General features: G+C 46.4%; 1 protein-coding gene across 2 annotated transcripts in view; it reads right to left on the bottom strand.

Moving 5' to 3' along the window:
• The window catches only part of Sh3bp5 (SH3 domain binding protein 5), a 73,881-nt gene that overhangs the window by 42,921 nt on the left and 13,257 nt on the right, over nucleotides 1–17,703 (bottom strand). Inside the window, exon 3 of one of the 2 annotated variants that reach the window (XM_003479981.5) lies at nucleotides 5,363–5,491. The exons of the other annotated variant lie outside the window; for it this stretch is intronic. Coding sequence (XP_003480029.1) covers nucleotides 5,363–5,491 — 129 coding nt within the window. The remainder of the gene's footprint in view (nucleotides 1–5,362; nucleotides 5,492–17,703) is intronic. 2 annotated transcript variants of the gene reach the window in all.

Raw genomic sequence — 17,703 nt, 5'->3', positions numbered from 1 at the left:
TTGTAGAAAGAAAAGGTAGGATGCCAGGGGCTGGGGGAAGGGAGACATGGGCGCTTCTGTTAATGGATACTGAATTTCAGTTTGCAATGAGAAGTTCTGGAGCTGCACAATGGTCTGGGTTGCACAGCTGGGTGGCACACTTCATTCAACTGAACCGTACTCAAACAGCTAAAATGGTAATGCTATGTTTTATCACAATTTTTCTTTAAAAAGGTTAAATAAATGACACTTTAGACTGACAGTAAGATGTCAAGGCCACTGCTAGACCAGCAAGGACTCCAGAGAGCAATAGAGATGAGAAACACTTATGTCCAGCATTCCTGATTCCCCCCACCACCGCTTGCTGGCTACAACCTACCACTCACTGATGGCCAGATGGGCGGGCAGAGATGGCAAAGCAGCCTTGAAACCAAGCTGGGCTCAAGGACAAAAAGATCAAGCAAACCCAAGCCAGTTCCCTGCCCCCGGACCAGCACAGAAGAAATGCTATGCCACCTCCTCTCGGCAGAATCTGCATTCAGTTTTCAGGATCATAGGATTAGCTGTGACTCATCGGTACAAAAATGAGTTGATGTCATGGACAACAAAGTCAATATAAACACGTAACAATTTCTCCTGACCCAAGAACTTTATAAACTCTTAACAGAAAATTGAGGAAGAAAGGTCAGCCTGGGCTACACAGAATTGAGGCCATCCTGAGCCATGTAACAAGACCTTGTCTCAAAAACTTTCTTTACATATACTTACTAAATACCATCTTGCTAGCTTTAGCCAATCCAGCCTGTAGAAGAAAAATTCAGGCTTCAGTCCTATCATCTAATATATATGCTATGTTTTAAAGTTTAAACTGAACAGCTAGCATACTATGAAGGGATCCAATCAAACTATTAGTTAAAAAAATGTGCTAACCTTAGTGGTACATATCCATAGTCCTAGCTATTCCAGAGGCTGAGGTGGAAGGACCATTGGAGCCCAAGAGTTTGAGATCAGCCTGGGTGGGCAACATAGCAAGACCTCATCTCAAAGACAAAAAAAGTGTGAGCAGAAGTAATAGCAAATCAAACTTAAATGTATAAAAAGAATGACACATTATGATCGATATTTATTTCAGCTATCCAAGGTTGTTCAACATCCAGAAATCAATCAATGAGCTGGCTGTGATGTTGTTTGTATGCCTATAGCTCTAGTAACTTGAGAGGCTCAGGCAAAAGGATTAAGTTTTTGAAAGCTTGGACACCTCGGAAAGAGCCTTTCTCTGAATAAAAGAAGAAAGGTTTTCCTCTAAGTTCCCCCTGATGTTAGGTAGACACACGGGTTGGATGAATGGGTGACACGGGCATTCCAGACATATGAAACCACTACGACAATGCAGTCACTGATGTAAAAGACAGAGTAGGAGGTGTACCAGCACATATAACTTATTTTTTTTTTTCTAAAATGTCCTCAGTAAACCCTAATTTTTTCTTTTAAACAAAGCTGAAGCCCAAGTTCATATAAGGAGTCCATTGTCAGACACATGACTGCATCAGTCCTAACAGCCTTGCTGGTCCCTTGACGATGAGTGTTTCACCAGTACGCGGTGGCTCGTGACACATGCTGGGAGGAACTGCTCTGCAGGAATCTCTGAGACAGTCACCCTTGCAGTCGATACTCAGATGGGTTTGTAAGCATCAGAAAGGAAGGGGGTGGGGAGAAGTCCAGGACCAGAAAACAGGAAGCCCTGCTTGGCACAGCTGGAGGCAGACACTACCCATTTCTCCACCAGCAAGGTCAGAGGAACAGTCACAGCATCCTGTCCAAGTCCAGGTGACCAGCCATCCACAGAGATGAAGCCTGACATCTGTGTCAGCCTCAGCCTCTGAACATCCTTCCAGTTCCTCAGGCAGAGGCCAACAAAGTCCCTTGGGGTTGAGGACAAGGGGTGATTGTAGCTATTCTCCACCCTCCTTCCCCATCTGCAAGCGGGGAGGAAGTCATGGGGAGGGTTAGCAAGCACAGGGGGCACGATTGCCTCCACATCCTGAGGTGAGTCAGTCACCAGCAGGACCTGGGCAGTGTCCAGTTAGACCTGATGACCGAGAGGTTTCCTTAAGGGACTCAGTGGTTGTCTCGATTCCTGTTCTTCTGGGCAGCAGGCATGAGCAGAAGGAGAGATGCTGTTCTCCTCTGCTTCCCAGCAGACTGACAGCCTCCCAAACCCAGTTCCTCCCATCACTCTTCCCAAAGATAATTTGAGGTACAGACAAGAAGCGGGTGGTATGAAATCTACTCCAGGCTGTATTGTGGCAGCTGGAGACACACTCACCAAGGGAGCTAGCCCAGATGAAGCTGAGTTTCCCAGCAGTTAAGAAGCTGGGAACAGGGGCTGGGGATTTAGCTCAGCGGCATAAGCGCCTGCCTTGCAAGCAGGCAGTCGTGAGTTCGATCCCCGGTACCGATAAAAAGGAAAAAGACAAAAAAAAAAAAAAAAAAAAAAAAAAACACCAGAAGCTGGGAACAAAGCTCCATAGGAAGGAGAAGCATGGCATCAAGAGGCAAAGGTGGAGCTCTGGTCACTCAGGCCTTTATTCACTGTTTGTTCATTCATTCACTTGCTCAATATTTAGAAGCTTTCCGTGTGCTGGCAGTGTGAACATAGTGACAGACCAAATGGGATCCTCCATCCTCGTGGAGTTTCACTTATCATAAGCAAGAAAACTGTAACAAGTCAGATAATGAAGTATGCTACAGAGAAAAAGCAAGTCAAGGAACAAGGCCTGGGGTGACCATGATGGGGAGTCAGGAGCTTCCACTGTCAATAGACAGAGAAGACTTCATGTTGATGATGAGAAATCTCCATTGACAAAATGACATCTGAGCAGAAACTTCAGAGTCAGAGCAGTAGGTGGCAAAATAGCATGGGGACAATGCCAATCAGAGAAACAGTTCCATGATCTCGAAGTGGGAGCAGGTCTGACATTAGCACAACCAAAGCATCTGTCCATCAGTTGGGGCCAACTGCCCAAATCAAAGGGTGAACCTTAAGCAGCACTAGACACAAAAGGCCAAGTCATTTCCCCCAAACCTGAAAAAAAACGGAGTGGGGAAGCCACAGCCACAACCCCAGTGAGATACTTTCATAGACTTTCCACAGATTCTTCTCCTCTGAAATAGCATGGCGGCTGTTTTTAGAATCCCTTATCCAAAATGCTCAAGACTAGAAGCATCTCAGATTTTAGTTGAGGGAAAATATTTTGATGTACATAATGAGATATGTTGGGGACAGGATCCAACCCTAAACAGGACATTTATGTTTCACACGTACTTTATATGATAGTCTGACAGTAATTTCATACATTTTTATTAATTTTGTGTATAACACTAAGTTTCATGGTGTGAAATTCTCAATTTTTGGTATACTGGCACTCAGAAAGTGTAATGGCTTGTGTCTAGATGTTCCCCCAAAGCCTCATGCAGTCGGAGATGGGGCTTTTCAGAAGTGGCTGGATCTAGAGTGTGTGACGCTAGGATCAAGGGCACTAGGAATAAGGGTGTGAGTGCCGCCTGCCCTCCGTAGCCTGGATGAGATGTAAGGGACACAGCTGTGGTGTCCCTTGTGGCTTTACTACTTCCTGCCTGCCACGAAGTCATGAAGTGCTTTGTCCTCTGTGGTGCCTGTCTGCCATGCCACCCTGCCTTGGACTGAAACCTCCACAAACTGTGAGCTAAATAAACTTTTCCTCCTTTAACTTTGGGTTAAACTTTGTCCCAGCAATGAGAAGAGTAACTAAGAAAGAATTTTTCAAATTTCAGAGCATTTTGGATTTCAGATTTTTAGATTAGCAATGTTCAATTTGTAGATAGTTATGGGACTGAGTAGAATTAGAGGACAATAAATGCCAATGCTTAAGACTTTCAGAAAGGGGATTTTATAATTTCTTTGTATTTATGTAATGTTTAAATGGAATTATGAGAAATCTTTCAAGATTAACCTTTACCCTTTGTTCAGTTTTAGGTCAAGGATACTATAACCTCAGGCCTGTAAAATTGCTAGATTATGGACAGTTTGCAGGGATAGTACCCAGGTTTTTGCAATTTGTGGGGACTAAAAAGTACTATGTAGAAAGAGTTTCCTCTCCCAGGAACAGGTGAGACTTGAGTGGGACCTAGAGCAAAGATGGAACGATGATCTGGGCTCATTGCAGACCCACAAGGAATCAGGCCTTTGTGTTATTCATCCTGAGTCAGCAGACCATGAAAGGAAGAGGAAACCAGGCAGTCATTCTGCCTGCGGATAAAGGTAAAGGCAACACACATGACCAAGTCCACCCTGAAACCTCAGCACAGGGTTCAGAGTGTAAAACCCAAAGGCAAAGACAGGACTCAGCAGGACTGTCAGAGCAGGAGGGATCCCTTGATGAAGAATCTGAGAGGTGCATGGAGATGTGGAAAAGGAGAGGAAGCTTGGCCCCTCGTCCTCTATGAGTCTGACTATAGGTCCATGAATCTCATGGAGGAATCTCCCCCTGGTGCCCAAAATACACATGGTACACACATCCAATAATTTTCAGAAAAAATATTTTAAAGAGAAAAAAGAAAAGACAGAAAAATTAAACAGCAAAAGAAAAAAAACAACTACTAAAGCAAAACGACAGCAGCAACAACAATAACTATATGGGTTTTCAAAACAAGACAACAGGAATTTAATAATGGGTTATATTCCACATTGTAATCTTCACAATAGTTGCTCAGGTTACTCACTAAGCATTTTTGTTGTTACTCACTAAGCGTTTGCTTGGAGGTGGAGACTTTGGAGGCAGTATCTTCCATTACATCGTAACTGTGTCACAAGGATGGCACCTGGTCTTTTACTACAGAACTATAATTTGGACTGTTTGCTTAGACCTTCAGAGAAATCTGCACTCTTATCTCAAGACACCCCAAGGGTGGTGACTACGCTGGGGAGACAGCAGGCTGGAAGCCCAAGGGGGCCAAGTGTGAAAAGCCCCCAGCCCAGGGCCTTGTACTGGAGACACTGGTAATGTGTAGGTTCCCTTCTTCCCCACACTGGGCTCTGGTTCCCAGAGGCTGCTGGGAGGTGATAAACAGCACAGTGCATCACATCACAGCAACGGCAGTCAAAGGAAACAACTGAAACCAAAACCGATTTCCACGCAACCCCAGCAACTGGCAGACTAGAACGCTCCCCTGGCTGCCCGTCTTGGTCTCAGTTCCTTGGCCCCTTATTTGAATCTTTGAGACAAAGAGCCAGTATTGTGAGGGTCTGTTCCTCCTACGGCCTCATAGGTGAAGAGGAGAAACACATCTTGCACATCCCTGTAAGTAGGCCCGGCTGCAAGGGAGTCACCTGCCAGTGCCTTACCTGCCTTGCCACCCTTCGTGCCTCCCAGTAAGGCTTTGAGTCTTCTACAGCTTTGCCAATTTTCTTCACCAGTTCATCCAGTTTCACTGTGGCCTCAACCAGAACAGAACGGAACTTCTGGCGAGCATCCTGCAGCCGAGGGAGATGGAGGAAATTCAGGTCAGCCTTAGGGTGGAATTTGCAAATCCCCACTTCAACTACCCAGATATACCAGGAGGAACTTCACCCATTCCAGGAACGCTCAACAACAGTGTTAAGGCACTGCCCAGATTAGCATCCTCAAATAACATTCTGCCATGGTGACAGTGACCAAGCATCCGTCCTGTCCGGGATGCCCCTGTTAGCCATGTGCAGCTACTGAGCACTTGAAACTGCCTAGTGTAACCGAGGATATGAGTTTGTAATTTAATCAAGTACATTTAAACATTAAAAAGTTAGCCAGGGATTTAGCTCAGTGGCTCAAATGCTTGCCTGGTAAGTGCAAGGGTGTGAGTTTGATCCCCAATACCAAAAATAAATAAATAAATAAATAAATTTAAAAAGTTAAACCAGGCATGGTGGCACATTTCTGTATTCCAAGCACTTAGGAGGCTGAAACAGGAGGACTGTGCAGATGAGGCCAGCCTAGGCAACTTAGTGAGACCCTACCTCTAAAACCAAAAGCAAAAAGAAATTCAAAAATTAATGTGTCCAGCCACACTATATTGGACAGCACAGAGCAGATTTACATGCTCTGACCAGGTCCTCAGGGAAAGAACCATGATCCAATTGCCTCCGGCAGCCCCAGTCCATATGATGGTGCTGCTTCCCACACTCCCTGGAAAGTGTTGGCCACAGGACCTACGAGTCAGCCTTAGACGCTGGGTGCAAATGTACACAGGGCTTTTTACTGCCCTCAGGACACTGTTCGTCAGGTGGTAAGGTAGGTTTTGCAGCCCACTGTAGAAATCCCAATGCCAGGGGGATGATACAGACAGAACCCTGCTCTGCTGCAGCTGAGGATCTCCACAGACCTGGTACTACAGGGAGACTCACAGAGGAGGAGGAGGAGGAGGAGGAGAAGGAGAAGGACAGCGGGGAGGGAGAAGGGAGGAGGAGGGGGATCATTGGCACAGAAGCCTGAGGAGGAGGAGGAGGATGGCATAGAAGCCTGAGGCACATGTGGAAGCCTCGGAGGGACAGAAGTACTGAGATCCAAGCAAGCAGCAAGGACACTCAGCCAGGAAGGGGTGGGCAGCCAGAGTCTGGAATGTGAAGATCCACAGGAGATAAGGTAACCTAGCACCCAGCCAGGAGATAGCCTCTCCGGTGGTCTGGAAAGACAGGGATGTGAGTCACATTAGGCTTTTTTGTCTTTTTGAGACAGGGTCTCACTATGCAATTCAGGTTGGCCTTGAGCTCACTTTGCAGCTCAGGCTGGTCTCGAACTTGCAAGGATCCTCTTGCCTCAGCCTCCTGAGTGCTGGGATTATAGCTGTGTGCATTAGGTTTATTTGCATCGTAAGAGTCCAGAAACCAAGACCATAAGATATGAGGGGGGAAAGTGGGAAAAAAGTAGTTTAGTTCCAGGTCTAGGAGGATCCTGGGGAATCAGGTCGGGAGCTTACAGACCCAGCTAACCCTCTAACTCTTATCCCCTTCATCACCTGACATCACAGAGCCATACTCGGGTGGGGTGTGTGTGTGTACATGTGCTGACATAAGTTTGAGAAAGGGGAAACAGATCCTCAGATAGGGAACAATGTGTGATCATGAGCCAAGGGGCTTCCCGAGACTCAGTAGCTGTGCTTCCGGTACAGCACGGGTTCCATTAGTGAGAAGTAGCCTTCCTCACAGTTACCTGAGAAAGTATATTTCTATAGCGGGGATGGTGCCTGTAATCTCATCATTCAGGAGGCTGAGGCAGGAGGATCACTATGAATTTGAGGCCAGCCTGGGTTACAGAATGAGTTCAAGGCCAGCCTGAACTACACAGTGAGACCCTGTCTCGAAAAAAAAAAAAAAAATTATATTTTAAAATTATAAATTTTAAAATATAATTACATTTTAAAATTATATTTTAAAAAATAATTATATTTCTCCAAGTGATATTATAGGGGCCTCATGAGGGTGAACTCTGATCAGTTCTAATTCATTTCCTTTTTATCTCACGCTGCGACATTCCAGCTTGGCGAGTCTGTCTCTTTGTGGTTTCTGAGCCCAATCCCACTTAAGACACTGGTTTTGCTCCCCAGGTCCCCAGTCCTATTTCTCTCTGCCATCCTGATTTCTCTCTACCTGTCTATCAAGAAGGCATGGAATCACCAGGTGCAGTCTCGAACACAGAGACCAACTCTGCTCATAGGACAGCCCCGGGGAAGGGAGCTTCCCCAAGCCTTGGCTTCTGGTAAGTGAGAGGCAGCTTGGGGTCAAAACTCAGGTTTTTAATCAGAGACATGGATTCAAAGCCAGTTAGCGTCTTTTGTAGGGGCTTTTGCACCAACGGTTCCTATTACCTTCTAAATTATTACTTCCCATTGGATAGAGAAGCTGTCAGAAAACTAAAGAAGAATACACAAGTAAGACACCTCACAGGACCACAGTGAGACACTCATTTTATGTGTGTAATTTTGCTAGTTGTGATGGTGCATGCCTGGAATCCCAGCACTTGGGACTCTGAGGCAGGAAGATCGCCTATCAGAGGCCACCATGGGCTACCTAGTGAGTTCAAAGGCAGTTGGAACTACATAGCAAGATGCATCTCAAAAGAAAAAAAAAAATCCTCCACAATTTTTCCTCTTGCTATAACGCAACCTACAATCCTACTAGAAGCCACCTGGGTCTTTCTGAGGCAAGGCTCAGTGACAAGATGGACATAACCTGCTGCACCGGGAAGGCATCTGCTTTGCAAAAATGCACTGATACACATAGCCGGCTCCTCAGTCACCTCTAGCCGTGGATGGCATCAGCACTACCTGAGGTCACTTTAAAAGCGAGACCCCCTAGGCCAGATCAGTTGGCATTTGGCCTACAGAAAATTACAGTATCCCCAAGCATCTCTGCTCTAATGAAGACTGGGCCTCAGCTGTGGCCTGTGGGCCACAAGGCTTGGTGGGTGCCCTTGGCTTGTATGCTCGGTAGCAGCAGGAAATGTATTCAGATTCCCTGTCCAGCTTCTGGAGACACCTGATAGGCCAAGAGCTATCTGGGAACTGGGGATCCTAGCCTGCCACCTCTGACTCTGCTGGGGATGAAGGATGCACAGCATGTCCAGACAACTCACTCGGGGTGGGTGCTACTGAAGAGCTTTAACCCATCAACTGCCTTATCCGGTAGGTACCACTGTTCTTATTTTACAGGGGGAGAAACTGAGGCACAGAGATGTGCAGTTACTTGCCCAAAGTCACAGACTTAGGAAATGGCACAGCCAAGAGTTAAACTCATGGGACACATGGTAAGTACAGGGTAGTGTGCGAAGTCCTGAGACCCAAGCACGCACACAGCGACAGACACATGATGGGGAAGGCCATCCACGGGCGTGTCACCCATGCCAGGTCTTGAACGTGGGGGGATTTCACCAGACAGAGGAGTGGGGCATTCAAGGGTCAGGGACCAGCATGAGCCAAGAATGGCAGTGGGAGCACAGTGGGCTGAAGCACGGACGGCACGCAGGCCACTCACTAGTAACCACCTGAATGTCATCCTATGCGTAAGCAGGAGCCCTGGTGGGTGTGGTGGGATTGTTTTGCTTATACTCTTCCTTTGTAGATGTTCTGGTCTATCACTGAGATTCTGTCTCCTGTCCTCTACTATTCTTCCTACTTCTCCTCTTCCAGTGGCTTTCAATCATCTCACACCAAAGGTGAGAATCACCTGAGTCTGTGTGACTGGGTTTTTCCCAAGTGGCCATCTCATGTGATGTCCCACACACTCTCTGTCAGAAAGGCTGAAGTGTGCATTCTACTACAAAACAGAAAAGGAGTCACAGCTTAACGTGACTCACCTGCGAACAGCACTGACATAGCAGCAATCAGGTCATCACTGACACTGACTGCAATATAACTGTTGGGAGGACAGGGGATGAGGAAGCGGGTATGTGGTAGAGACAGGGAGAGAGACAAAAGCCGGATCTTCCATTAGTGGGATGCCAACAGATAATAACTCATACAGAAAAACCAAGATGTAGCCACACAAAACATACTGCTTGGGATCACAGAGGTAAATACCTCAATAATCAACTAAAATATATTAAACAGATTAGAGTAAGCTGCCTCTAGGGATGGAAATCGGGGGAGGGTAAGAACCTTTTGGGGTTATATTGTCTTTTCTGGGGTTGTTTTGAAACAGGGTTTCACTAAGATGCCAAGAGTGGCCTTGAACTTGTGATCCTCCTGTCAGCCTGCAGAGCTGCTGGGATTACAGGTATGCACCACTAGGCTGACTTCCTTAAAAGTTTAACTGACAGATTTTTTTTTTTTTTTGTACTGGCACTCAAACCAGGACCTTACGCTTGCCAGGCAAGTGCTTATGCCACTGAGCTATATCCCTAGCCCTCATGATGGTTGTATAAGCAGGACATGACATAATCAGATTGAGGTGTTACAAAAATTGTTACCTGGCTGCAGAGACCTTTGGTAAAAGGCTCCTCAGGCGATTCTTTAGGGCCCACCAGGCTGGTTAGCACCCTTCTGCTTCTGTACCTACCTAGGTTAAATGTGTGGCCGAGGGTGTTAACCCCAAGAGCTGATTTGACAACAGCGTTTCCCTCCGTAAATGAGGCTGTGCGCTGGGGATACATGCCTGGCTGCTGTACACAATGCCACGCCTCCTCCAGTAAGAGGAGGCCCTTTTCTTTTCTGGAGGATCACAGCTGTCGGCACAGCAACTCCCCAAAAGTATCGGGCTCTCGGATCCCACTAGCCAATTTTTCTTGCCTAAGCAACCCAACAGTACTGATTTCCCCTGGTTCTCTCATCCTCTCTCTTAGTCACTGGTAAAGCAACTCTGGTTGCAGAAGTGGTCTTGGGACCCAGCCTGGACAGTCAGTCATGCAAACTCCTAGCCACTGTGATTATTTTGGGGGAGATGGAGAGACCTAACTCATCAGAGTCAATGAGAAGGCATTCTGGAGCTTTTCTGAAACTGCGGACAAAGAACTCTTTCCACCGCTGTGGTGTGGGGATGGAAGCAGAAATCTGGGCACCTCAAGAGGAGAATGGGACAGAGAAGAAAAGGGGGAGAAGCGGAGGAGGGAGGCCCGAGTTCCAGTGATGCTTTGAGCTTCTTGACCCAGCAAAGCCCTACATTCTACACCTGTCCCCTTCCTTCCCCATCACCTGTGCTTTTTGTTTTGTTCAAGCCAACTGGAGTTGATTTCTAGTACCTGCAATCAGACTAAGCCTTTAAAAAGTATGATACTGAAAAGTATACCTTTGGGTAGTCATATTAATGTAGACAGGGACCTACCTTCCACAGCATGGCACGGCGCTGTAATTACAGTGAAAAGCTGGAGGGCTTCTGTCTCTGTCACTGAAGTCATGTTTAAAGGGGTACAACTGGTAGACTTTAACTCAACCTAATTTTGTGAAGATTTCTTTAAATCCATTTTAATGACAGCTCGACAGCTGGGAATGGCCGCGCCCACCTATCATCCCAGCATTCCCATGGGAGGCTGAGGCAGGTGAGTTGCCGTGACAGTCTAGCCTGAAGAGCATAGCAAGACCCTGTCTCCAAACACCACACAACACGACATACCTTGCCACATTTTAAAGCCTGTTTGAAACTATCAGACTTGTGCTTTTTATCCCATTTCCTACTTCAAGAGAAAATATGATCAGAGTTCTTGGCTTCCCACAATTACAGGTTGCAAGACCAGAGAGGAGGGTTCAGGAATGTCTGGGAGCAGAGAGCGCTGCTTTCCTTGCGGGACAGAGCAGTTCAAAAGGACAAACATATCTGCCACAACAGCAGACCTTCTATCAGCAAAGGAAAACAAGCTAGCCACCCCCCCCCCCGCTGTTTCCCAGCAGACTGACTGGAAAATCTGCACTCCACCAAGTTCTGAAACTCAGGTGAGGCCTCTGATCTCCACAGCTGGAAACCGTCTCACCTACTCAGTGACTCAGGCTGAGGATAATTTAGTTACGCAAAGAATGGCTGACAATGGCAGTCTCCCTGTCTGAATGTGTCAGTGTGTCAAAAATACAGCCAGGGATGAGAGAAGAACTCCAGCCAACCCCAGGCAGCTGGAGCCTTGTGCCTTGAAAACAGTCTGCATGGTGTCACCACACGGGGGCAAGAGCCTGTTTCCCGGCCAACCCACTTACCTAAGCCTCGGTCATCTCACTTGTAAGCTGAGAATGACGGCCTTTCCTTCACGGAGGTGTCCTTGGAACCCAGTGAAATAAAGACGGGCTGCAAGCTTTTCAAAAATAACTGTCCTACATAATAGTGATGACACACACTTCAAAGGCTCTGTTTATAAATACATGGTTCTGTGTGACAGGGGATTTCACAGACATGAGCTGAGCCTCACAGTGACCCCGGAAGATGGGCTCAGCAAGAATCACCACCCCAGGACCTGGCATGTGCTCTCTGCTGGAGGCTGCAGGGCCTTAAAGGCAGGTATCCTGGTCCATAGTCCTCCGCAGCAACTGCTCAGCCAAGGCGAACTGCGGGGCTGGCGAGTATCCGGAGGCCTTTCTAGCATAATAAAATTTATCTGGCTCTTTCCCCCACATTCTCTTGTTACAGGGAGCTGAGTTATTTAGAAACATTACAGGCAGTAAGACAGGGCCAGGTCCTCAAAGGAGCGAGTGCAGAAGCCCAGATATATTGCAACTGTGGGGGAGACAGACACCTCCTGCTGTGGGCCAGGCCTCAAGACTAAAGATCAAACAAATGCATCCACATCCTAAGGACTGATATTCTAATTAGTTCCCTATTACCCTGAGGAAGCTGGGAGTCACCATCCCAACCCCCACAGCTTCCTAAGCATGCCTGCCTACTACCTGACTCACTTCTCCATTTGTCCCCAATTTATCAATTTACCTGAACTATGAACCTTTTTGGCTAACCATCATTCTGTCCCACCTTATGCCCCTCTGCCTTTCAAGTTCCCAGTGGATCCATCTCACCCTATGATTTTACTCTGCGAAAGTCCCTAGAAAAGATAGTCTTCAGCAAACTGCTCGGGACTCCTTCTGTCTCTCTCATACAGAAGCTTTCTTCCTCTCAGTAAATACATTCTGCTGTTAACCTCTCTTCTTCCTAAAATTCACCCTTCGATGTTAGAGAACATGAACGCATACCAGACACAGTAGGTCGGGAGTTTCATTCCCCTGTATCACATCCAATATATCCATGAAACCTGCAGCAGCTACTCAGATATATAGCACAAAGAAACCACTTCCAGCAGTGCTAGAGGGGAAAGGGACAAGGGCTCTCCACTCTGTGTGACTTAACTCCCTGTAGGGCCAGATAGGCATTACCTGCTGCCCAGTGTAGGAGCCATCAGTACAGGTAGTAAAACGAACACTTGCTGTAGCTAGCATAACTCCTGAATTTTTAAAGAACAATAAATTATAACTAAAATAGCTGTTTGTGGCTGTTGGCTGCCACACTGGGCAGCACAGGCCTAGCTCTAGAGCTTCCGTGTTGAGAGATGTTGCTATAGGTCTGCCATGCTCCTTGGGCCCTCCTGCCTGTCACGTTTTCTTCTCTCAGTGCTGGCTCCCATACTGGTGCTCTCGCAGCTCTGAGGACAGCCAAGACAATCTGATGCTACTTGAGGAATTCTGCAGCAGAGGCAGAGACTCGAAAACCACACTAGGCTAAAGCAGGAGCTGAGGGAGGTAAATCAGAAAGGCTTAAGGCCTGAGTGTGTAGGAACAGGAAGAAGCAGAGGTGGGGACGAGCAAGGAGGGAGCAGACCACCAGGTAGCTGCAGTCAGCCCAGTTCGGGGGGCTGACCACTGTGAAGACCCTGGTCCACCTCGGCAGGGATCAGCCTGCTATGAGAAGCTGATTAAATCAGCCCCAGTGTCAGTCACAAACGTAAATGGGAAGGAAGGAATGAGGAGGAAATGCTGGGGGAAACAAGATCACTACTGGGAACTCGGGGACTTGGTGCCCATCTGTTCTGACTACTGTTCCCACCTCCACTGACTTCAGTGGCAGAGGGCCCTTGAAGGTCTGCCAACCCCCAGTTCCTTCTGTGAGCCTGCCCCCACGCATCAGGGATCCCTGACACCGTGTTTCTAATATGAGCTCTTTTCTTGGGGATCAAAACAGCAGACACCAGAGGAGGGAGAGGGAAACTGAGATAAGAGAGGTTAAAAAAAAAAAAGCAAATGTAGAAAAAATTGGGAGGTAGAAGAGGAGGGATGGTGGGAGATCAGCCAGGTTCCTGGTTGTGACTGTAACAACATGGTCACCTAGTCTATTAATCAAATGGCACTTGTGAGAGTAAGGAGGGACACCATTAATGACTGCGCTGTGGCGAGAGCAGACTCAGCAAGACTGTTGGGCTAACTACAGGGATGTGTGTGTGTGTGTGTGTGTGTGTTTGGCCTCCTACACATAAAACCAGGAACCTTGTCCCTCCTTTGGTCCACAAACGACACTTATCACCTTTCAGAAAATACTCCCTTTTATTTAAGCCTTTTGAGTGAGCTGTGGGATAAAATACAGGGCAACTATTATGGCTCACATCTAAAACGTGCCTCAAAAGTCTTATGCTTGGAGAGGGTGGGCCACGAGGAGCTGTGACCTGGAAAGGCGTATTTTTTCTAGACAGCATTATTTTTCAGTTTTTATTGGTACATGCTTGCACAATGGTTACATTCCTAGTGGGGAGCTGGTACGTATACAGGACACATGTTAATTGTTTTCACCTCCTTCAATTCTCTTCTCTCTATCCTCCATCTCTTGATCTTCCTCCCTATTTGAACACAATTTACCTCCTTGCTTCCTATTATTATCACTACCTTTTATTTTATTCTTCATATTTTGAGTTTCTATGTAAGACAAACCGTGTGGTATTTAAGTTTGCATGTCTGACTTAACATTATGATCTTAAGGTGCATCAATTTTTCTGCAAAGGACTCAGGTTTATTCTTTATGGCACAGTAGGACTCCACTGTGTATAAATACCACATTTTCTTCATCCGTTCATCTGTTGGACACATAAGCTGTGGAAAGTGTATTCAAATCCCTGGATCCTCCCTTCTCTCTCAGTTTCCTGGCTGCCACGGCATGAGCATTTGTCCCCTGCCACATGCTTCCACCATGTTGTGTCTGCCTTGGAGCCAGTCCACCATGCGTGGACTGAACCCACTAGAAATGTGAGCCGGATAAAACCCTTCTCCACATTGTGGGCATTGCATATTTTGTCCCAGTGATGGCCAAGTGACCTAGAGAACAAAACCTCAGCTTGACCATTGCCCAGTCCAGACCCCACGCAGGCCTCTGGTCTCCAGACAACTTTGAAAACAAGGCCAGATTCTGTTCTTAACTTGGACTTTTGCCATAATATTACACGGCCTGTCCTGGTTCGGAACTCACAAGAGGAAAGAAGGAAACTTCTGTAACTTTTAGTCACCCATGGCAACCGAGGTTTTGAAATCTTTTCAGTCCTCAGCAGAGCTGCTTCCCGCCCATGCAGAAGGGCTCTGGCTCCAGATTCGGACTGGACTGCAGACTGTTTCCGAACCAGCGGGATCACCCGGCACCACCAAACGGCCTTGGAGTCTCTGACTGACACTGAGGTTTCTTAGCAAGGGGGGCTCTGCTTTTGGAGGGTATTAGGAGAGATGGTAGGTCTGGGAAGGGGAAAAAGACTTTTTAAAACTATTGTAAAATAATTTCATGCTTGAGAAAAAATGAAAGTAACATAAAGACAGAAGCCCCTTTACCTTGAATGCTGCAGTGCCTGTTTTCTAAAGATGAAGTCATCCTCTTAACATAAAAATACAGTCGTTAAGATCAGAAAATTAACATTGATAAAATGCCATTAACGTAATTCATGGCTATGGCTAAATTGCATCAATTATCCCACGAATGTCTTTTATAGTAAAGGGAAAAAATTTCCCGGTCCAGGTTCCAATGGAGGATTTGCACATTGTTTTAGTTGTCCTAGCTGCTTGATGCTCTTCACCTGATGCAACTCTTCAGTCTTTCTTTCATGGCCCCCATACTTTCTTTGCTTTTCTGAGATAGGGTCTTGCCATGTAGTTCAGGCTGGCCTTGAACTCGCTATGTAGCCCCGGCTAACCCCAAATCCACAGGGATCCTCCTGCTTCAGCTTCTCGAGTGCTGGAATTACAGGTGTGCGCCACCAAGCCCCACTCCATATTTTAAAAAAAAATATGGGCCCAGTTACACTGTAGAATGTCAATTTGAAAAAGACTCACTTTCAATTCACCTTTTTGTTGATGTTACAAAGGTACAAGCCACCAAAATGAATCACAAAAGAATGTTCAACTAGCTTAAACTCCAAACACCACACACAAACGTCAAAATTCAGCAGCCTTCATGACACCAGCCCCAGCACAGAGGTCACTCCATGAAGACCCAGAGGAGAAACAGGAGACACAGGATAACCCTGCGCATGCACGTGAACACAGGCACAGCTAGCAGGAGGGAGGGGGCCCGAGGCTATTTCTGCCTCACACACGCGTCCTTCAAGTGAGCTGAGTAAGGCAGCAGAATGGCCGCAACCACAGCACTCTACCACTTCCAACCACAAGGGAACCATTGCCACATGTATGCCGAGAGGCTTAATGTAGTTCCTCAAATTTAAGACTCACTTTTGTTTCCCCCAAAACTTGCAGCCACTAGATTTCAAATGGATTATTCAACTGATGTGCACATTCCACCACTAGCCAAGCTGTTATGACATCCAAAGTCCACTTTATAATTAGCACAAGGTTCAGGGTCAGGGCAACCCACTGAGTTCAGGCCTCAGCTTGGAAAGCTCTAGAGACCACTTGGTGCAGCCTCCCCTAGAAGCAGGCATCCGCCTCCAAGTAGCCCTAGCAAGTCGGCTGTGTCACTTCTGCTGGCTTTGTATAGTCTCCCACCAAATTGTGGCCGGTTGCAGTGGCAAAGAAAAATGGGCATAAGGGTGTGAAAGGGCCAAAATCAACGTCCACTGCTGGAACTTTACATACATGACCAGAAAGATAGTCAGATTAAAATCTAAATCCCTTGGCTACATAATATCAGCACTGGAAAAGCCTTTGCCCATAATGTAGCTCAGATGTTCCCATTTCACAGATGAGGTAACTAGTGTCATAGGTGGTAAGATCCCTATTCTGAAGATGTCTCCTCCTGAGTATCAGGACAGATCAGAACCTTGGTCCCCTGAACCCTGTATCAGTGCTCTTTCATCTCACCAATCTCAGTCTGGATCTCAGGATATGCTTCCTCCATGCCCCAGCACTTGCACGCAAGTGGACACAGACACACAGACACACACACTATTAAAGAGCATGGGTTCCAGTTTCAGATTCCTGGATTTAAATCCTAGCTCTCCTCCATTGGCTGTGTAACCTGGCAGAATTGATTTCACCCACAGTGCCTCTGTTTCTCATCAATATCTTCAAGGGCTGTCAGGAGTAAGAATATCAACTATATATGCCACTTAGGATGCAGTAAGCTAATAAATAGTTATTTTATGTTGGTATCATTAGTTAATAAATAGCAAAGGGTGGGAAAGCAAGGACCAATAATGGTTGAATATTATATGCCAGGACCATGACAGGTATTCTACAAACACTACCTTATTTAATCTTTAACAGCTTTGTCAAGATCCCGGTAGGTATTACTTTTTGCATCTTAGAAGAAAATTAAAATCCAGAAAAGCTTAGAAGGAAAAAACCAAAAGACAAAAAACAAACCACTACTACCTTACCAAGACAGTACAACTTGTTAGGCAGAATTGAAGCCTATTATGCCTCAGAACCTGAAACCAGTGCCTTTCACCATCACGTGCAAGTAAGTTATTTCTATCAGCTCCAAAAATTAGTTTTCCTGTGGGTTTTTTTTTTGTTGTTGTTTTTTTGTTTTTACTTCAAGTTTCGTAGCATTAAAGTGTGCATTTCTTTCATGAGTCCCAACTGAAGGAGCAGATCCAGTTTCTAGCAGGTACCAGGATTCTAATTCTCCCGAGAAGACTCAGCAAATCAGTGACAAGAATGAGAACAACATGACTGCAGCTGTCCGAGGAGCCTCAGAGCCTTCTCTCCAACTTACTGGAGGTCTGCCCAAATACTATGCTGCGTGGGCAACAGAGACTTTGCCTGATGTTTCCCCCAGACAAAATTTTTAAGAAATAGCAGAAGAGCAAAGAATTCCCAATG

Source organism: Cavia porcellus, unplaced genomic scaffold (assembly GCF_034190915.1).
Source record: "Cavia porcellus strain 051 isolate PalLab524CR breed Dunkin Hartley unplaced genomic scaffold, mCavPor4.1 scaffold_10, whole genome shotgun sequence".
Lineage (NCBI taxonomy): Eukaryota > Metazoa > Chordata > Mammalia > Rodentia > Caviidae > Cavia > Cavia porcellus.
The sequence above is the reverse complement of the archived record's forward strand: the minus strand, read 5'-3'. Positions and strand labels throughout refer to the sequence as shown.